The sequence below is a fragment of the Gorilla gorilla genome, chromosome 18 (assembly GCF_029281585.2).
Source record: "Gorilla gorilla gorilla isolate KB3781 chromosome 18, NHGRI_mGorGor1-v2.1_pri, whole genome shotgun sequence".
Taxonomy (NCBI): domain Eukaryota; kingdom Metazoa; phylum Chordata; class Mammalia; order Primates; family Hominidae; genus Gorilla; species Gorilla gorilla.
The window spans coordinates 20,108,951-20,131,408 of NC_073242.2; the positions used below are offsets into that span (position 1 = coordinate 20,108,951).

Consider the following 22,458-nt stretch of genomic DNA (forward strand, 5'->3'; position numbering starts at 1 on the left):
AGTGATATTTGAGCTGAGATCTGCAGGATGAGTAGGATTTTGCCAAGAGATAGCGAGGTTTGTGCCAAGCAAAGGGAACAGCATATGTGAAGATGTAATTATCTGATAATTTCTTCTTACCCACTTCCCAGAAAAGCCAAACACTGAAAACAGTAGGAGTTGCAGTAGAGAAGGGTTTAATAATTGCATAGACAGCCAAGTTGAAGGATGGACGATGTTTCTTAAATCCACCTCCCCAGGAAATCAGAGACTAGAGTTTTTCAAGGATGCTTTGGCATGCAGGGGGCTAGGGAATAGGAAATGCTGATTGGTTTGGCTGGGGATGAAAACACGGGTTGAAGCTGTCTTCTTGTGTTGAGTCAACTCCTCAGAGATCACAGAACTAGTTGAGTTAGTTTCTTGGTATCAGTTACTGATCTGGGTAGTGCAAGCTGGTCCATCAGAACGCAAGGTCTGAAGAACACCTCAAATACCAGACTTAGGGTTTACCATAATGATGTAATCTATAGGAGAAATTGGGGAGGTTACAAATCTTGTGACCTCTGGCTCCATGACTCCTGAACTATAATTCTAACCTTGTGACCAATTTGTTATTTTTCCAAAGGCAGTTTCAATCTCCAAGCACGGACACAGTTAGTTTCAGGAAAGAGCTATTATCATTTTTATTTTAAAGTTAGACTATAAGTTAGATTTCTGCCATAGTTAGCTTGGACTATGTCCAGGGATGAGCAAAGACAGATAGCTTGTGAGGTTGGAAACAAGATGAAGTCAGCTATGTCAGATTTCCCTCAGTGTCATAATTTTTCCAAAGGCAGTTTCAAAGCCACAGGGAGGGAAGCTTGAAAATTATAAAAGAACCTAAAAGGATATCTGTGTGCCTGAAGTCCAGGCCATAAAAGAAAGTAGTGGCAATAGAATGAACATGTAGAGGTGGCCAGGTGCTAAATTGGCAGTGCCTTGTGGTCCATGGTAAGAGTTGTGGACATTTACCCAGTGGTGAATGGGAAATGATTGATGGATTGAGTGACACTCAAACCATTGATACATTGAGTGACATGATCATCCTCTGTTTGGATGGTCATATTGGATGCTCAATAGGGAATGGGATGAAGAATACAATAGTGGGGTTGGAAATCTCAGATAAGAGGTGAAGCGATGGTGACGGCTTAAGTTTGGTTGAGGTAGTAGAGATGGAGATAAGTGGATTTAACAGGCAATTGGGGGGTGAACTAATAACAGGGTTATTCAAAGGAGATGCGAGGGAGAGAGAGAGAAGTCACAGACATTTCAGCAACTGGGTGGATGGTGCTTTCTTTCACTGCAGTGAAGAACACAGATATAGAAAGAGGTATCAATGTGAAAGGAAAATATGACAAGTTCAATTTGGGCATGTTGAGTCCAGGATGTCCATGTGATGTTCAAGAAGTGATAACAAGTTGGATTTAAGGCTCTAAAATTTGAGATGGAGACAGAAATTTAAGAATCATCAACTTTTACATTAAAAGGATGAGAAGTACAGTGGTATCAAAAAGAACCCCAAGAAATTCCAGCAACCTCCTTCACAAACTGCCCTTTCCACCTCTGCTTGCACACAGCCTAATCCCTATTAAAAGCTCCCACCCACCCCATATTCTGGGGACAATGGGCTGAGCATGAGAAAGCAATGGGTAAAGAGAAAGACATGAATGCAGCCAGGAATTAGAAACTATCAGAGGCAACCAAACCAATTGCAGGAACTTGGAAGCCTGTGGAAAGAGAGAACAAGCCAGAGAGAAAGGTGACATACTGAAATTATAGCCAGAAGGAAAGGAGAACCCAGAGGAAGAGATGTGTCTTGTTCTGTGTCTGACTCAATTGGCCACCATGGTAGAGAAACATTTGGGGATATTTACAGGTGTGCAGTGAGAATCCCAAAGTGTTGAGAGTGGGAAGAAAGTGAGCTAAGGTTAAAAGCTATTTAGCAGGACCGGCATGTGGTTTAAGCTTCACAAAAAATGAAACCTGTGTAGTTATTCTGTTCTTTTCTTTCTTTCTTTTATTTTTTTGAGATGGAGTCTCCCTCTGTAGTCCAGGCTGGAGTGCAGTGGTGCAATTTTGGCTCACTGCAACCTTTGCCTCCCAGGTTCAAGCAATCCTCCTACCTCAGCCTCCCGAGTAGCTGGGATTACAGGCGTGTGCCATCAAGCCCAGATAATTTTTGTATTTTTAGTAAAGCTGGGGTTTCGCCGTGTTGGCCAGGCTGGTCTTGAACTCTTGACCTCTAATAATCCACCCTCCTTGGCCTCCCAAAGTGCTAGGATTACAGGCATGAGCCACCATACCTGGCCCTAAGTCTGGTTATTCTACAGAAGATTTTAAAAATCAAAGGAGTCTCATTAAAATAGTAAAGAAGAACAAGAATTTAGGAAAGTGATAATCGTGGGGTATAAAACCTCAGTTATGTGCAAGGAATAAGTCTAATTTTTGAGATAAATTGTACAGCATGCTAAACACAGCTAATAACTCAGTACTGTAAATTTCAGTATCATTAAGAGCAAAAATTTCTAATGTTCTCATCACAAAAAAAGGTTAAATACTTGAGGTGATGGATATGTGAATTAGCTTAATTTAATCATCTCACATTGTCTTCAAAAATTATAATACCACTTTGTACCCAATAAATATATACAACTATACTTTGTGTGTACATAGATATGTAAAACTGAAGGCACTCTCATCTAAGAAAAATGCATTTAATGTCCCAGGGATGAAATAAATTGCCAGGACCTAGAGATATTGGTGTTTCAAGACCATGGACAGTTCCAAGTGCCTTTCCTCATGATTCTTTAATTATCATATGAGAGTTTTGAATACAGCAAACTCCTGCAGAAAATTTTTTTTGAGGGGTGAGAGTGGGTGAGGAGAATTGTATGTGTCTTAGACTATCAACAGTTTGACATTAGCAATTCAATTTCTTTTCTTTGTCTCACTAGGGCCCTTAAGACTCTGACAACCCAGGGAATCCTAGGTTTCATTCACTCCCTAGTCCTTAGTCCCCTTTTTTATTGACACTCTCTATTGGTCATTACTTCCCCATCCTCTCCTTCCCCACTTGCTCCCTGCTTGATGTTTATCTAAGGCTTCTCTAGGAACAAAGAAAACCATCCTTTCCAATTCTCTAAACTGTTGGCTTCTTTAGGTCTCATCTTTATGCCTGGAACCATCCAGATGAAATCCGCTGACATACTGTACAGGTTGCAGATGTCTCAGGCCAAGGCTATTGTTGCTGGGGATGAAGTCTTCCAAGAAGTGGACACAGTGGCATCTGAATGTCCTTCTCTGAGAATTAAGCTACTGGTGTCTGAGAAAAGCTGCGATGGGTGGCTGAACTTCAAGAAACTGCTAAAGTGAGTATCTACATGTCTCAGCCTGGGTTTTAACTAAAGCTGGAAACAGAGCTAAGCACTTAGGTGCAGGTGCTTTATTGAGGAGGTGCAGGAAGAACAGCATGGGACTAGGAAGAGTGAAGCTGGGAAGAAATAAAAGCTAATACAAGGGTTTTTTTTTTTTTCAAGTCATTGCAAGGACTAAATGGGGCTTGATCTGCCTGGACCTTCTGAGCAGCATACAGAATGCCTCCCAGGATTGTCCTCTAAAGGATTGAAAAGCACTGAACCATTAGCATCTGATCCCCACAGGCTGAGGGTTGTCCTGGGGGTGTTATTGCCTCCACACCTCTGGGCTGCAGACTCATGCATGAAAAGTGGCTCAGAGTTCCAAGCTATAGTAAAACAGAGAAACTATGGGGCACAAAGTGAATCACTCGTGATGCACACTGGAAACAACATGGTGTTAACACCAAGTGGGTTGAAACCCACCCAGAACAACTTACTGGAACTATGACTCAAATCAGGGGTGAGGCCAAGGTCATGAGGGAAAACCCAAGAGATGGCTGATATACCAAGTTTCTAGGCTCTTCTTCCCACCTCTTGTATCTCTAAGAGAGGCCGATCAAGGGCAGAGGTCTTTCCATGTGTTGATAGCATGGAAAGACCTTGATAGTCCTTCCAAAAGCCGATAGCAAGACTGGCTGGACTAATGATTTTCTCTGTCAACATGTCTGAAATCCCTCTAGCAGGGGCACATATGATAGGAAACTTGAAGGGATAACTTCAGCTTTTCCTTTCTAATGCCATGGTCTTGAAGGTAGCTGTCATGGAAATAAACAACATCATGCCTTCTTTTAAAGGCTCAAAATCAGGACACTGGAGATGTCCAAGAGATATGTAGGTGCTTCCAGGGAATAGAAGAGAGTGCCAAGAAAGTACTTGGAAAACTCGTATTAATTCCACCCCTCCTGTCCACTTGGTGTCATGCCAGAGCTCTTCACAACAATTAGATTAGTATCTATTGAGTTCTTACTAAGCAATTTGCTCATTTCTTTGGTGGTAGAGATAACTCTATAAGACTTGATCTCACTTTTTTTGCAGATATAAAGTGAGACACAGAGAAGTGAAATAAGTAGTTTAGGGTTGCATTGATAACAAAGTGTGAAACTTGAGTAGTTTTCAAACCCAACTCTGATTGACTCAGACTCCCATGATCTTAATCACTCAGCAGCCTCTCTTCTGAGGTGGGTCCATCAACTTGCCCTTTTCAGCACAGTGGGTGGTGGGAAAAGATGGGTCACTTTGAAATCTGGTGTCCAGGCTAGATCTGAGAAAATGACAATCTGTGTCTCTGTCAGTGAGGCATCCACCACTCATCACTGTGTGGAGACTGGAAGCCAGGAAGCATCTGCCATCTACTTCACTAGTGGGACCAGTGGTCTTCCCAAGATGGCAGAACATTCCCACTCAAGCCTGGGCCTCAAGGCCAAGATGGATGCTGGGTAAGCTGAGCTCTTTCTCTCTACAGAGAATTGCATGAGTTTTGGAGTTACAAGGAGAATGAGACCCAATTATATATTAAGTCATGTCAACCGGGGTCCCACCTTCTGAACATTCATCTCCTGTTGATACAGGATGCATGGATAGAACAACTTTTCTTCCCCCCTTCCTACTTATACTTAGACATATGCCTATAAACCTGCAGGCAGATACACACACACCTCTGCACACACACCTCCCTTTCCTCCCCTACACCTTCGTGTCCCACGCATCCTAAGCATGCACTCACCTATATGTACATGTGTTTTGTCTGTGTTTTCAGTTGGACAGGCATGCAAGCCTCTGATATAATGTGGACCATATCAGACACAGGTTGGATACTGAACATCTTGTGCTCACTTATGGAACCTTGGGCATTAGGAGCATGCACATTTGTTCATCTCTTGCCAAAGTTTGACCCACTGGTTATTCTAAAGGTAAGAGAGGATCCAGTTTGCACCAGTTATTCAGAGTGAGCCCGAGGTTTGCACACTTCAATTTATTGTAGTTTGTTTCAATTCATCTAATTTTTGCTAAACCCCTGCCATGTGGTGAACAGTGTTCAGTAAACGAGATGGAAATGGTCCCTGACCTCACAGAGCTCATGTTCTGGGGTAGGAGACAGACACGTATATAGATAAAAGGAGTATGTTCAGGAGAAAGACATTGTAGGCCATTTGTTCACTCAACAAATGTAATGGGTTCTTCCGCTGGTGTCACCTATCAGATAGATGCTGGTGAACCACGTGTAAAAGGGAAAGCTGGAGTATTGGAGGGGGTGCCATATCCCTCTTGTGTGTGCGTGTGTGTTTGTGAGTGCACATTTCATTTCCTTTTTTATTTGCAGCATAACACACAAACTGAAGGTAAAGTACACAGAGTGCCACCATCCTATGTGTACAGTTTGAAAATAATTTAGCTGTGTTAGATACTGTCTTAGTCAGCTTGGGCTACTATAATAAAATACCATAGTCTAGGTGGCTTAAATAACAGACATTTACTTCTCATAGCTCTGGAGGCTGTAAGTCTGAGATCAGGGTGCCAGCATAATTGGATTCCTGAGGAAGCCCTCTCTTCCTGGCTTGCTGATGGCTCCCTTACTGCTATATTCTCACATGGTTGAGAGAGACAGTGCTGGTATATCTTCCTTTTTACAAATAAAGACACTCATGCTATCACTGGGGCACCTGCTTCATTACCTTGCATAATTACCCCTAAAAGCCCTGCCTCCAAATACCATCAAGTTGAGGGTTAGAGCTTTAATATAGGGATTTAGGTGGGGACACAACATCCAATTCATATCAGACACCCCTGTAAACACCACCAGATCAAGACATGAAACATTTCCACCACTGCAGAAGGTGTTCATACCCCTTCTCTGACAGTATCTGCCCCCTATAAGTTAATCATTCATTTGATACCTATCACCATAGATTAATTTTATCTCTTCTTTGCATTTCATGTAAATGGAGCCAAATTATATATAATCTTTTGCATTTGGCTTCTTTTACTCAAAATATTCTCTGTGAGATTAGTCCACATGTTGCATGTATCAGATGTTTGTTGTTTTAGCTGGCTGCATAGTATTCCATTACGTGAATCTGTTAAAATCTTCCCCCATCCTATTGTTAATGAACTTTGGGTTATTTCCAATTTAAGATGGTTTTCTAGAAGCAATTCGGAAGAATAAATGGAATTTTTTCCTATAGAACTTGATGGTACAGCCATTAAGTAAGACCCACAAACTGCAGCTATGCATTATCCTGTAGCAACAAAGCAGTGTAAATGACCTCATTTTGCTTATGAAGTTACACTCTATGTTGGACTCTATGATAGAGGGGTTGGGTTATTTCCCTGCTGTGCCCCCAGATCTCTAATGGCCCATCCAGACATCTATTTGGCTACAGCAAAGGTTCAAGCTAAGGCATAGATGACATCTTCAAAAGTCAAAAAGTCAGGTGTGATCTGGATTTTCATAGGAAATTATCTTCAAATAATACTGTCATTCTCTGTTTTAAGCAAATTCTTACTCTGTGTCCTTCTGAAAAGTATTTGAACTGGTTTTTATTAAGTTCCACCATTAAAAAAACGAAAACAGACATAAAATTATAAAGCCCATTGGGAAAATGTAGGTTGGAGGTGGAGGGTGGAAAAGACCAAGGAAATTAAGGAGAAATATAGCAAATGAGTATGTAGTTACAAGCTGAGCTTCTAGTAAGGCAAAGCAATAAGGAATATGGGATCATTTTCATAGCTTATATCTGTGTATCAAGCACACTTGAAGGAAATTATTGCATGATACTCACATTTGTCATTTTTTCTAGACATTTTGCTTAAACCATTGCCATGGTTTAAATACTTGTGCCCCCCAAAACTCATGATGAAACTTGTAAACCAAAAATAAAATCCTAAGCCCCATTCCCCCAGCCATCTGAATGGACTTCCTCCTTAGCCAGGGTTCTTTTAAAATTTAACCTGAGAGACTGTTTCAGGCCATGACAGGAAGTGAGAGTGGGACATGCCTCATTATATCTCTCTGGTATTAACATCAATACAGACTTTAAGTCCGATAAAAAGAAAAGATTACAACCTATTCTATCTAAAGCCTAGTGCCAGTACCTAAAAGCTTCCTCTGCAAATAAGAACTTGGGTCTCCATAATTCTTTATCTTAACCAAGGCATTCCTTTCTATTGATCCCTGGTCTTTAGATAAACTCAATCAATTGTCAACCAGAAAAATTTAAATCTACCTATAAGCTGGAAGCCACCGCTTCAAGTTGCCCCACCTTTCTGGACCAAACCAATGTATTTTTTAAATGTGTTTGATTGAAGTCTCATGTCTCCCTAAAATGTATAAAACCAAGGTGCACCCTGACCACCTTGGGCACATGTTCTCAGGACCTCCTGAGGGCTCTGTCATGGCCATGGTCACTCATGTTTGGCTCAGAATAAATCTCTTCAAATATTTTACAGAGTTTGGCTCCTTTCATCAACAAACTCAATCCCCAGTGTAATAGTAGTAAGCGGTGGGGCATTTAAGAGATGATTGGGCCTCATGAGGGATTAATGGATTAACGGGTTATCACGTTAGTGGGTTAGTTTTGGAGAGTGGGTCTGTTATATAAAAAGCCAGTTTTGCTCTACCTTGTGAGCCCCTTTACAATGTGATGCCCTGACCCTCCTTGGGACTCTGCAGAGTCCCCATCGCAAGAAGGCTCTCACCAGATGCAGCTTCTTGACCTTGGACTTTCCAGCCCCTAGAACTGCAAGAAATAAATTTCTTTTCTTCATAAATTACTCAGTCTCGGGTACTCAGTTACAGCAAAAGAAAACAGATTAAGACAATACTCTATTACATTCTGCATAAAGAAAAGCATGGGATGGAGATGGTGTTATATGACAGGAATACATGCTGCAAATAATGATCCCACTACTTGCTGACTAGGTGACCTTGGAGCGGCTACTTAACTTTGTACATCATGGGTTTCCCCTCTGTATCATGAAGATGATAGCACACACTCCGTGAGGTTATTGTAAAAATTAAATGAGATAACACAGGACATGGCAAGTATTCAGTACTAGGTCTTTTTGTAGCACTTGTTTTGAAATGTCTATAGATGTCTTTAGCTTTTCAAAGAACTTTTATATCTAAAATATATTCCAAAAATATTTTCAGGAAAATAAGACTGCAAACAATCTATTATAAAGCTGGCTACAGAAAGTTAAGGGACTTAACCAAGACAGCTGCTGTGCTCAGGCAGCTGATCTTCCCTTGGTTGCTGGGGGGTGATATACTCCTAGGGGTGTGTTAACGAGGGCAAGTCTTAAACTGGCAGGAACAGACATCCAGGATTTGACAAAAATGTTTCAAATTAGCCTTAGACTTTTTCACTACCATAATATGTATTCTTCCCTGTTGTTTTTGTCTTCAGGGTGCATGAGAGTTGTGGGGCTCATTTAACCTGAATCAGACATAGTAAACAAGCTAGGGTTTTCATCCAGACCTCTACAACTCCATAGCTCACAACTGTAACCACTGTGCATAGCCATAAGTTGGCATTTGACCTGGTGACCAATGTCTCACCTGGCTCTTGTCTTCCAGACACTCTCCAGTTATCCAATCAAGCATATGATGGGTGCCCCCATTGTTTACCGGATGTTGCTACAGCAGGATCTTTCCAGGTGATGGGGCTTTGAGGATTGGTAAGAGAGTCTGGCCCCATCCCCCTGACTCCCTCACATACATTCATGCCTATCTATCTGAATCTCTCGCACACAGAGAGCCCCATGAAGCCATTTGCGTCATCAAAGCACCCAGAAACCAAGTCTAGGCCTGAGTAGACTTTGGTTCCAGGCAGGCTGAGGGCAAACATTTATTTCTCTTCTTCAGTTACAAGTTCCCCCATCTACAGAACTGCGTCACTGTAGGGGAGTCCCTTCTTCCAGAAACTCTGGAGAACTGGAGGGCCCAGACGGGACTGGACATCCGAGAATCCTATGGCCAGACAGAAACGGTACCTGTTCCCAGGGGAGCCATGGGCTGGGTGCACTTTTGGGCTTCAAAAGTCTCTTTGACAATAAAACATGTTAGCCACCATGTATCATTCATCTATTCGAGAAGTATTTATTGAGCCTCTATGAAGGGACAGGTACTGAGTATTGAAAATTCAGCACAGAACAAAAGAGGCAAAGTTCCTGTTTTCTTGGAGATTACATTCCAGTGAGATTTGGGGAGAGAGACAATAAACTAAGAAATATCTAGCATGGCAGGTGGTGAGAAATGCAATGGAAAAAGTAAAGTAGATGAGATGGGGTGAGAAGTTGGTAAATCAGGTATGGTAGTCAGAAAGTTCCTCTGTGATGGGGAAACATTTTAGCAGAGACCAAAGTTTATCAAACATGTCAAGCACTGTACAAAGCTGCTTAGACTGAAGTGAGGAATGGGAAGAAGAACCCACCATGGCTTTACTGCACCTCCTGAGATATCTTCTTGGAACTCTTGAGGTCTCATGTGCACAATGTGGATTTAAGCTATTCTATACTATTTTACTTATCAAAACTACATGGGGAATACTTTTCCCCAACTCTTCTTCTCCTTTTTCCAGTGCCTCTTACTTGTGACTCTCAGCACTTCTTGCCTCCTCCTCTCCACTCTCTTACCCTGCATCCTTCTTTGGCTAATGAGTACCCTTGGAAGAACTTTTGCAGAAGGTTGACGGCAGCTCTGTGGTATGAAAGAGCCAGGAAGAGCTCTGCAAATATGAATAAGGACAACGGAGTTGTGGCAAGCATACCCTGGCAGGGGCCTCCCACCATTCAGAGGAGGACATGTTTAGGCTATGCTTACGAGGACACTCAGATTCCCATGATCTTAATCACTCAGCAGCCTCTCTTCCGACGTGGGTCAATCAACTTGCCCTTTCCAGCACAGTGGGTGGCGGGAAAAGATGGGTCACTGTGACATCTGGTGTCCAGGCTAGATCTGAGAAAACGACAATCTGTGTCTCTGTCAGTGAGGCATCCACCACTCATCTGTTATTCTGTTGGGAAGGTTCATTTCAGGGTTCAAGCAGAACTGGTGCTGCCATGGGAGATACTTTAAAAAGTATATTTTACTGCTTGAGGAAATGGATACTTCATTCTTCATGATGTGATTATTTCACATTGCATGCCTGTATCAAAACATCTCATATATCCCATAAATAGATACACCTATGTACCCACAAAAATTCAAAATAAAAATAAAAGTAGTATATTTTAGGCCTTACAGATTGCATATTGGTGATTCCATATGGTTTGAAAGGGCTTTGGGTATCCATAGTGTCGTATTAAAATGTGACTCCCCCTAAAAGAGATTATAATGTGATTGTTAGGTCCTCTTCCTGGGGAGTGGTAGGTGGGTTGCTTCCTGAACAAACAATTTAGCGAAGCCCCTAGGATTGTGGTTCCAGTAATGGGGAGAGAGCCACGGAATGAGGAGCAGGGGGAGCCACCAAGTGCAGGCCAAGTTCAGGACAGTGTCAGGACCCGCTCTGCAGAAATTTTTTCTTTTTCTGTGACCTTGTACCTCCTCCTGAGGTTTGCTGATCTGTCTGCTTCTTTCCACAGGGATTAACTTGCAGGGTTTCCAAGACAATGAAAATCAAACCAGGATACATGGGAACGGCTGCTTCCTGTTATGATGTACAGGTTTGCTCGGGACACTAAGGAGGGAGGAAGTTAGGGGAAACACTGATTTTCAGTGATTTATGTATTCCATTGTTTATTGAGTCAAAAATAATAGAAAGTACTGATATTAAGATAACATAAGAAAAAAAGGGAGGGAGGGAGGTTGGGGGAAGGAGAGAGTGAGGGAAGGAAGGAGGAAAAGGGGAAATGATTTATATTCTTACCATCCAGAAGGACCCACTTTGAATATCTAGCAAATTAGCTAGACAGTACTCAAGTATATATGCTTTAAAAACAAAAATAGGTGTGAATCTTGACATAATATTTTGTAACTAGCTTTTATCATTTAACAATTTAGGTAAGGATCTTTTCAGTTCAATTAATGCCAAGCTGCAGCATGATTTTTAATGATGATATAGTAGTAAATAGTAGGTATCCACTGCTGTTTATGCCTTTTATCGGACCAAGGGATGATGTCGCAGTTTTCACTAGTAAAAATACACTATAATGAATGAGTAGTAGCTAAAGTTTTATTGCTTTCTCTTGTTGTTTTTTTGAGAACTAGAATTTGTGTTTGTGTATCTGTGTTATGTGTATAGTTCTCTATATCTAAAGTGTAACTTAGACTCTATTCAGTGTCATATCCAGTTACTTGCCACGCCATTCACTATGATAACCATTTGCTAAGCCCCTTTCTTAGTATCTTATTTCATTCCTATAAAAATCCTGTGAAATAAGCTGTCAGTATCTCTGTTTTATGGGTGAAAGCACTGAAGCACAGAGTTTAAGTAGTTCAAAGTCAGCTAGTAAGGTAGCAGAGTAAATCTGAGTTTTGATCTGCCCGATTTCAAAGTCCACAGGTGAGGCAGGTCTCAAAGATAAGAGGAGGCTATTACTTTATCTGAGCTCCTAGAGCCAAAAGCATCTCCCCAGGCTCATCTGGGCCAGTGTCAATAAAAGGATTCACCTAAACTATTCCAGGCAGATAGATCAGAGATCTGAGTTTAAGACTCTCGGGTTCCCCTGGCTTCTGGTTGTTGTTTTCAGTCTCCACTAGAGCAAGAGGGTCTTTCATTTGACCAATTCAGCAATCTCATGCTGCCATCGAAGCCATCTCCTGCTGTGTGCGTCATTCTTCCAATATGCTTCTTTCTCCAGATCATAGATGATAAGGGCAACGTCCTGCCCCCCGGCACAGAAGGAGACATTGGCATCAGGGTCAAACCCATCAGGCCTATAGGCATCTTCTCTGGCTATATGGTGAGAAACTGTGCTTCTCCTCTGTTCTCCAGTGAGGATGGGAGCACTAAATGGGATGAGGGAGGCCTAATGTCCTGAAACTTCCAAGAGGCACTAGATGTGGAGACAAAGAGCGTCCAGTTTTCAAGAATGTATGCTTTGCCAGTGGAAGAAAAGTGGCTATTCAGCCTTGCCATCCTCAGCCTATCACTGTGATCTCATTGGAAGACTTATTTTTCTTCAGTTAGCCCTTAGACTCCTCAAGAACTCTCTGTTTCATGCCCAAAATATTATTGACCCTGAACTATACACAGCACCATTCCCCCAAGGGCTGCCTTTCCCTCTCCCCTAGGTATCATCCCCATGATCTATGCCGTTGATATTCTTTAGAGCCATGCCAGGCACTTTACATTGAGACTTCACCATCTAGTTGGAGGAATCCCTATCTTCAGATCTTGGGAAGGTAAAGACAGATAATCCTTGAATCTGGCCACCTCACTTGACAGGTGAGGATGGTGGAGCCAGAGATTACAAGACTTGCTCAAGCTCACAACCATTAGAAAGTGGACAGAGAAGACTCCAAGGGCATGCCTTCTGATCCCTGAGAGAATTGGTTAATAAACTAAATAAATAATAAATCAAATAATAATAGTTTCTACCATTTATTGAATGCATACCACGAGGCAAGCATTGGCCTATAAACACATTTAATCTTTAAACTTTAAACTCATTTAAACTTTAAACTCCTTTAATCCTCCCAGCCACCCTATAAAGTTTTTGGACTCAGTTTGCTCGAGTTCAAAACCCTGCTCTACTATGTATTGCATGATCTTAGGGAAGTTACCTATCTGTCATGTCTCAGTTTTCTCATCTGTAAGTTGTGTGTCGTGAGTGTGTTAAATAAAAGAATTGTTGTAGAACTGAATGATTATTCCCATTATACAGATGAGGAAAACTGAGCCTCAGCAATCAGGGCAGAGCCACACTGTCCCCTTCTCCAAGCATTTCCTTTGTGCGGTCCCACTCTATTCTCAAATGCCAGTGAAGTATTACGTCATGGGCTTCTCCCCATTTGATAGAAAAGGAAACAGACTCAGAAGCGTCTGTGGGGCAGATTCCCAAGGCCACAGAGGCTACATGATGTCCATGAGAAAGTCAATCCAGTGGCCAAGAAACCTGGCTTCTGGTCTCAGTTCTACCTTCTGTAATGGCTGTTTAGCTTCAGACTAACCTCTTGATGTCTCTGGTCATCAGTATCCCTATATTCCCAATGATGGAGTGAGGCTAAGAATTCTTTATGCCACCATATATAATCCAGTAACTGAACTTCCAGTCTGGAGCCCATGCCCCTATACCTGAGTCAGATAGGAAAATGCACTGACAAGGGATAAACCTCAAGCCTTTTCATTACTTATAAGCAAGTGCCTCAGCTGAATAGACAGACCCAGCTATTGTAGAAATATGCACATTAGCCAGGGTCCCAGGGGGCTTCCTGGCTAATGTCTCTAGAACTTTCAAATTTAACAAAGAAGCTAAGAAAAGTACCTAATCAAAATGATAGCTTTGAGTGGTGCTATGGAGTGAGCAGAGATTAGGATATCTATGAAAGGTGAGATGGAATCAATTGGGGAAAATGCCCTAAGCATGGATGAATGAATACATCAATAATATCTATCAGACTGGACCTAGAGGAGTAGCTGAGACACCCTGGGTGGAATAACTTCAATAAATGGGAAAGATCCAGTTCTGCCTGTGGCCTAGGGTTTGCTGGTTCAGGGCATGTGTGCCATGTTCAGGTTATACACTGCACACCTGTAGTTTTAATAAGACTCATAGCATTTGTTCATGGCAGCCCCAGGGCAGGGGATTTAGGCTTTGCAGGCACAATGACTCTGTCTTTCTGTGGTCACCAGGACAATCCCGACAAGACAGCAGCCAACATTCGAGGAGACTTTTGGCTCCTTGGAGACCGGGGAATCAAAGATGAAGATGGGTATTTCCAGTTTATGGGACGGGCAGATGATATCATTAACTCCAGTGGGTGAGCTTGGTTTCTGGGTTGGGAAGGGAAATCTGGGTCTTTACTCTGGCTGGTTCCAGACTTCTGGAATGGCCTAGAGGTTCGGTGTCCAGTCTTCTCTGAAGGACAGGTTCTTCTGCAGGTACCGGATTGGACCCTCGGAGGTAGAGAATGCACTGATGGAGCACCCTGCTGTGGTTGAGACGGCTGTGATCAGCAGCCCAGACCCCGTCCGAGGAGAGGTGATGGGGAAGTAGCCTGGGGGTGAACAGATATGAACACAAGGGCAGTGTAGTATGATGATTTAAGAACAGGGACTGTGTGGCTGAACACTCTGAGACCCAATCTTGGCCCTGCCACTTACTAGCTATGTGACCTTGGGCAAGCTACTTGGCCTCTCTGTTTCTCAGTTTCCCTATCTATAAGACGAGGGATTGTTATGAGGGTTAAATGTGCTAATATTTGTAAAGTACTTAAGTATGGTGATTTCTCAAAAAACTAAACAGATCTACCATATGATCCAGCAATCCCACTACTGGGTATTCATCCAAAGGAAAAGAAATCAGCATATCAAGAAGATGTCTACACTCCCATGGTAATTGCAGCACTATTCACAATATGAAGATATGGGATCAACCTAAGTATCCAATGGATGAAAGGATAAATAATATGTGGTATATATACACAATGGAATACTATTTGGTGTTAAAAAAGAATGAAATCATGTCATCTGCAGCAACATGGAGAGAACTGGAGGTCATTATGTTAAGTGAAGTAAGCCAGGCACAGAAAGATAAATATCACATGTTTGCACTCACAAGTAAGAGCTAAAATAGTTGATCTCATGGAGATAAAGAGTAGAGTGATAGATACCAGAGGCTGGGAAGGGTGTGTGGGTGGGGAAGTGGGGGATGAAGAGAGGTTGGTGAATGGGTATAAGCATACAATTAGATAGAAGCAATAAATCTGAACGTTCAATAGCAGAGTAGGGTGACTATAGTTAACAACCATGTATTGTATATTTCAAAATAGCTAGAAGAGAGGACTTGAAATGTTCTCAACACACACAAATTATAAATACTCAAGGTGATGGACACCGCAAGTATCCTAACTTGATAATTACAATATTTGCATGTAACAAAATATACTCATACCCAATACATATGTACAAATATTATGAATCAATAAAAATTTTTAGAAAGTAAAGTGCTTGGTTGGGAGGCGGAGGCAGATGGATCACGAGGTCAGGAGTCCAAGACCAGCCTGGCCAAGATGGTGAAACCCCATCTCTACTAAAAATACAAAAATTGGCTGGGCACGGTGGCGGGCACCTGTAATCCCAGCTACTCAAGAGGCTGAGGCAGGAGAATCACATGAACCCGGGGGGCGGAGGTTGCAGTGAGCCGAGATCGCGCCTCTGCACTCTAGCCTGGGTGACAGAGTGAGACTCTGTCTCAAAAAAAAAAAAAAAGAAAGAAAGAAAGAAAGAAAAAGAAAAAAAGAAAGTGAAGTGCTTGGAACAAGGCCTAGCACATAGTAAGTACTATATAATGTCTATTTTGATGAGGCTGGAAGGATTCTATCCTGCTGCTTGGTATTTGAATCAGAGTCTGATTCCCGACCAGAAGAACAGACGAGGGATTTGAGCCAAAGGACAGAGCCCATGTGCCACAGAGTTCGCAGTGAAAATAAAGGGAAAAAGAAAGACCCCTATAAAGCCAGGGTTATAGAAATAGGCTCAGATGGGGTCTAGTGGACTTTGATGTGTGTGTAGGAAAATATTAAGGTGGGATGTGTGGATCAGCGTCCTAGTACATTCCCGCAGGGTGTAAGCCTGGCACTATCATACCTCTGGTACGTACAGAACACATCACACAGAAAATTATGGGAACCACTGAGCAGTGAGGCCAAGGGGGATCCCCTGCTGAGAAAATCCTGTGTGCCCAGCTCTGAGCTAGCCCTGCTGTATATGATTTCATTTTATTTACCGTAAGTTAAATTTGTCAATTTTATCCCCACTTTACAGATGGGAACACTGAAGTTTGGAGGAGTTAACACGTTGTTTAGGGTTATGGTTTTCAGTCTATTTTTCTCTTTTCTCCCCCTGTATCTTCTTTCTCCTTATCTGTCTGTATTGTCCTTGGAGTATGAGGCGAGCCTAGTCTCAATCTATTGTCCACCTGCTCCTCCAATAAATGACTTCAGAGAGAGCTGGAACCTCATTCATGTCCCCAGTTTTCTCCTTTTCCCTTGACCTGGATCACCGGGGGTGCAAATGAGGAGATACAAGGGTGATGGAAGTCTTAATGCCAATTTCACTTTATTCCGGGAGATGACTGCACACTCTAATCCCTTATCTCTGGCCTTCATCTTTTTTGCAGGTGGTGAAGGCATTTGTGGTCCTGGCCTCGCAGTTCCTGTCCCATGACCCAGAACAGCTCACCAAGGAGCTGCAGCAGCATGTGAAGTCGGTGACAGCCCCATACAAGTACCCAAGAAAGGTAAGGCCTTTGAGCTCCCAAGTCACTCAAACTTGAGAAATAGATTGTTCTCCTGTTATATTTATCTTCTTCAGGAGGAGGACAGTCCTCTAATTTTAAAAAGTCTTCCTGGGCTGGGCGCAGCAGCTCATGCCTGTAATCCCAGCACTTTGGGAGGATGAGGCTGGTGGATCACCTGTGGTCAGGAGTTCAAGATCAGCCTGGCCAACATGGTGAAACCCCATCTCTACCCAAAATGCAAAAATTAGCCCGGTGTAGTGGCATGTGCCTGTAATCCCAGCTTCTCAGGAGGCTGAGGCACGAGAATCGCTTGAATCTGGGAGGTGGAGGTTACAGTGAGCCGAGATCATGCCACTGCACTGTAGCCTAGGTGACAGAGTGAGACTCTGTCTCAAAAAAAAAAAAAAAAAGTCTTCCTATGATCAAGAAAGCCCAGAAAGACAATCTAGCTTGATGCCTGAAAAATGACCTCAGCTTTTGACTCACTCTGAATTAAAAGCCAAATGCTGTCAAGGGAATAAGTTCTAGCCAGTATCTTACCTGTATTCCCATTCTCTGCACTGGGTTCTTGCTATAGTATTCAGGGTTGTGCAACACTCAGTTGCAAGTGACAGAAATCTAGCTTGACATTTATTGCTTATGCAATTGAAAAGTCCAGGGATGGAGAAAGCTTTCATTATGGCTGGTCCCAGGTATTCCTAGGATGTGGTCAGGTGTCTCTCTTTCACCCTTTGACTCTCCTTCCTTTGTAGTGGCTTGATTTCTTGGAATGCTTTTTCTTTGTGGCTCTCTCAGCTCCAAACATATATTCTCAGCAGCTTAGAAAACTCCACTAGAAAATGAGCATGTTTTTCTCCAAAGGCTTCAACAAAATTCTCTGGGTTGACTCTCACTGGACCAACTTGGGCCATGTGTCCATTGCTAAATGAATCCCTGTAGCCAGGCCAATGTCACACTGATTAGCCATGTTATCCTCAGAGAAAGTGCAGGGGGGATGGGGAGACAGAGCTGCCCTATCCCATGACATGGACTGAGAGGGAGGGGTGGCTCCCCACAGGAAAATGGAAGTGTTCTTACGAGAAAAGACAAAAGCATAGTTTTCATCTTCTTTCATTCTGGGACAGAGAACTGAGGCACAGAGGTTGACATGGCAGGAGAACCCAGTTATTGGATTTGGGTCCCAGATAGGAGCTTGTCCCAGAGAAAGAAAAAAACTGAGTCTAGGGTAGAAGGTGAGAGCAACTATGCTGAGCTTAGAGTCCCTTAGATTCTTACGTAGCCCAGATGCCACCTGCCTTTCCTCAGCATAGGCTAATTGTCATAGGTCTTCTGAGAGGCAGGCCACAGGGAAGGAGGTTAACATGCAAAAGGCTTGTTAGGGAGTGTTTTGGAATCAACCCCTGGGGAAGGGAGAGGAAGGGAAAGAAAGGAGCAGAACTGAACAGAGGGTGAAGTTGCACTGTAACTTAGTCTCAGTGGGAACTCCGGCCAATCCCATGGGAGTTCTGAAGCTAGTATAACCTTTCAGTGTTGTCCTAAGGCAAGGTGAGGAAGGGAAGGGGGTCTTTACGGTCACAGGTGGATCAGGTATGGATGTAGGCTGCCCTGGGAAGGAGTGTGACCTTGGACAAGACAGCTGTCTTTGGCTGAGGCAATCCCCACAGGGGTCTGGCGGTGGAGTGGGACTTCTTTGTCGCTGGAGGATGATCTCAGCTGCATATCAGAGTCCACCACATGGACTTGCAGCCTCTGAGAGTGAGGCAGCATAGCACAGTCTCAGGAATCAGACTGTTGAGTTCAACATTCACCTCCACCACTTACTCAATAACCTCTGTGATCCTCAGTTTCCTTATTTGCAAAATGAGAATAACGCTGTTACCCCTTCACAGATTGTTAAGGATGAGTTCATTTAAGAAGGCATCAGACACTTAGAAGAGTGACTGGCACATAATAAGCATTTAATAAGTATTTACAAAGGAGTTTAGAAATCCAGGCACACCAAAAATATTACGAACGTTTAAGTATAACTGAATATTGTAGAAGGCTGAGTCAAGGAGTCCTACCACACAGTGTGCAGTGTCTTACTCAAATATCTCAATAGATGTGTCTCTTTCTGCAAGTCTCTCCTCTAGAATTCTCAAGGCAGCAGATTATTTCCACCTTCCCCCTCCTTCCACCAACTACATCCTCTCCCTTCTGCTTCTCTCTTCATGACAAACAGAGTAGCTTCCTTCTTAGCATTAAATCTGGATACCTCCTGTGGCTTTCATCCACTCTCTATCTACCCTTTGGGGCCCAAATAGTAAATATTTTAGGCTATGTGGTCTTTGTTGCAACTACTCAACTTTGCCCAGGCAATGCTAAAGGTTGACAGTTTCTAAATGCATGGGTATGACTGTTTCAATGAAACTTTGTTGATAAAAACAGGAAGTGGGCTGTATTTCGCCTGCAGGCCATAGTTTGCTGACTTCTCCTCCATTTCATTGTGTTTTGAACACACTCTTCTAAACAAAGTCAGGCTTGACTTATAGAAGAATTCTTATATCAGCCACTAAGAAGATACTTTTTCCATCTCAGTATCCCTATTATTAAATTAAAGTTAATAAAGGGTTAATTTTTATTAAATTGAAGACCGTCTAACACTTAAACCAATGGCATGGCAACTGAGCCACATCATTGGAAGCCTCAATGAGGCATCTTCACCATCCATATCTTTGGATTTGGGAATATTAGAGATAGAGGATCCTCAACTTCAACCATTCCTTTTAACAAGAGCAAATAGTGAAATTGGAGAGATTTTATAGTTTTGCTTAGGGTACATTGATAGGAAATGATTGATGTGGAATTCAAAATGAGGTATCCTAATTCTTAGATGTCTAAAGACCTCAGATTAACCCAGATTAATAACCACAGCTAGTATTTTTCATTGCTTACTCCATGCCAGTAACTTAGCCTGCATAATCTCCTTTTGTCCACATAATCACCCAATGAAGTTACTATTATCCTCCATCTTACTCAGTGGGGAAACTGAGTCTTAGCAAAGCCAAGGACCTGGCGAAAGCCAGATGATTGGTAGAGGAGGAGCTGGGGTCCAGAGAGACTGATGTCAAGGCTCAGCTGGCTGACTGCTGTGCCATGTTGTGTCTGCTATGCTGTTCCTTCTCTGTCTGAGAATATGTCAAAGACCTTTATGCCCAATTCTAGCCATCCTCTAATTGTCCTCATCCCAGAGCACTTTCTGAAGCTTCTTATTGCACAGGGCAGCTGCCCTGAAGTGGCTCCAGCCTGAAGAACTTCCCCTCACCCTACAGCAGTTCTGAAAAATGCAACCCACTGTTGTCACAGTTTACCCACCCTGGACCGATTTGTTTTTCAACAGATAGAGTTTGTCTTGAACCTGCCCAAGACTGTCACAGGGAAAATTCAACGAGCCAAGCTTCGAGACAAGGAGTGGAAGATGTCCGGAAAAACCCATGCGCAGTGAGACGTCTAGGAGACATTCATTTGGATTCCCCTCTTCTTTCTCTTTCTTTTCCCTTTGGGCCCTTGGCCTTCCTATGATGATATGAGATTCTTTATGAAAGAACATGAATGTAATTTTTGTCTTGCCTTGGTTATTAGCACAAAACTTTACCATGTTAGATGTTGAAAGAAGAAAGGGAAGGCTTGAGAGAGAGTGAAAAGGAGAGGGTAACAGAAAAAAAAGGAAAGAAAAGTAAGTCAGGGAAATATTAAAACTGCAAGGGAAAACAATTGAAAAAGAAATAAAGTAGGGAAGGAAGGAGAGAGGAAGCAAGGGAAGGAGGAAGAAAGGAAAGAGGAGATGAAAGGGGGAGAAAAGATAGAAGAAAAATAATTGAAGGGAGAATCAGAAAAATAAAGAGAAGAAAAGAAAGAAATAAAGAGAGAAAGAGAAAGAAGAAAGAGCAAAAGAACACAAGAAAGAAATAGAGGGAGAAAGAGAGGGAGAAAGGGAGAGGAAAAAGATTTTAAAAATAAAAATAGTAAAAGAAACTGATAAAGAAAAGTAATGGAAGACAGGAAGAAAGGAAGAGAAGGAAGTAAAGAGGAAAACTTATAAATATTCCCACAGATAGACAAAGTCAAGCATAAAACTGGAGCTTGAGAAGGAAATGAAAGGCCGTGGCACCTTCTTTTACCCTAGGAGAAGAACTCCATACAGGAAGACTTGTGTGCAGGATTGGTACATTAGAATCATCCCCAAGTCACTCCAAACCTTGGAACTGTCAGGGTCAGAGGGGAACCACCATTTATTAAGCATTTGCCATGTGCCAGGCACTGACCCAGACACATTATAAATAGCACGTTGTTTCACCTGTGTATGGCATCTACAGACCTTAGATCATAGCTGTGAGAACAACGTAAGCACTGCCAAAGTTATCAGCTACCCATATCTCATGTTTTTGAAGTTATCTACTCTTCCTAGAATCAAATATTAAAATAATTTTAAAACCAAGGTCCTGACAATAGTCTTTGGGAAAAACAAAGAAAGTCAGGGATGAGGTAAATGTACGCTTCCAACAGCTTGTGAGTTGGGGAATCCATGGAGAGAGATTGGGGAGGTGGTTTTGTTGAAAGAACAATCAGCACCTCAATTCCTGGGGCTTCTAGGACACCAGATCTATGGTCCAGGAGATGGAGAGAGGTGAGCACTATGAGGACTTCACCTACAACCCAGAGATGGAGGAAGAATGTTCCTAGCAATTTCAAGTAAGTAGGAGAAGAAAGCAAAGGTTCTCTGAGAGCCCATGACTCTTCTTAAGAAGACTTAGTAATAATAACAACAATAGTAATAATAATATTGATCGTTCGTCAAGCACTTGCCAAGAGTCAGGTGCTGAGCAACTGACTAAGCAAACGCACATATTAATCCTACTTAAGGTTCACAATTACCCTTTGGTTCAGGCACTATTACTTTTTCCATTTTACAAAGGAGCAAATTAAGTCTCAGAGATATTAAATGACAGAGCCGGGTTCTAACACAGGCCAAGCTGCATGCAAGAGCTATGCTTTCAATTTCTATACTCCATCAATTTGCTTGTCTTGGCTTCTGGCCCTTGACAAAGCCACTCTCTCAGTCTGTACTTGTTAGGGTCCTCCAGAGAAATAGAACCAATATATACATATATGTACTCCGCAACTTAGGATGGGGTTACATCCCGATAAATGTATCATAATGTCAAAAGAATTGTAAGTCAAGAATCCTCTGTACACACACACACACACACACACACACACACACACACACAGAATGAGAGAGAGAGAGAGAGGGAGAGAGAGAGAGAGAGAGAGAGACTGGCTCAAAGAATTATGTAGTTTGAGAATTCCCAAGATCTACAGCTTGGAAGCTGAAGACCCAGGAAAGCCAATGTGTATATCCAGTCTTAGTCTGAAGACCTGAAAACCAGAAGAACCAATGGTGTAAGTCCCAGTCTGAGGGCAGCAGACCAATGTTCCAGCTCAAGAAGTCAGGCAGGAGGACTTCCCTTTTACTCAGCCTTTCTGTTCTATCTAGGTCTCTAATTGCTTGGATGAGCACCCCACCCCCGCACTAGGGAGGGCAATATTCTTTTTTTTTAATTATTATTATTATACTTTAAGT

The 22,458-nt window shown here is 42.4% G+C and overlaps 1 protein-coding gene across 2 annotated transcripts in view; it reads left to right on the plus strand.

Moving 5' to 3' along the window:
* Positions 1–20,432, plus strand: part of ACSM2A (acyl-CoA synthetase medium chain family member 2A) — a 38,497-nt gene extending 18,065 nt beyond the window's left edge. Inside the window, exons 4-14 of one of the 2 annotated variants that reach the window (XM_055365390.2) lie at positions 3,179–3,386; positions 4,727–4,870; positions 5,191–5,344; positions 9,010–9,089; positions 9,298–9,421; positions 11,016–11,096; positions 12,234–12,335; positions 14,228–14,355; positions 14,477–14,576; positions 16,716–16,835; positions 20,215–20,432. In XM_055365390.2, the coding sequence (XP_055221365.1) occupies positions 3,179–3,386; positions 4,727–4,870; positions 5,191–5,344; positions 9,010–9,089; positions 9,298–9,421; positions 11,016–11,096; positions 12,234–12,335; positions 14,228–14,355; positions 14,477–14,576; positions 16,716–16,835; positions 20,215–20,319 (1,346 nt within the window). In that variant the 3' untranslated portion in view covers positions 20,320–20,432. Of the gene's footprint in view, positions 1–3,178; positions 3,387–4,726; positions 4,871–5,190; positions 5,345–9,009; positions 9,090–9,297; positions 9,422–11,015; positions 11,097–12,233; positions 12,336–14,227; positions 14,356–14,476; positions 14,577–14,840; positions 14,930–16,715; positions 16,836–20,214 lie in introns of those variants that run through there. The other variant, XM_063700018.1, reaches the window with a different exon arrangement.
* Positions 20,433–22,458: the final 2,026 nt, after the last annotated feature.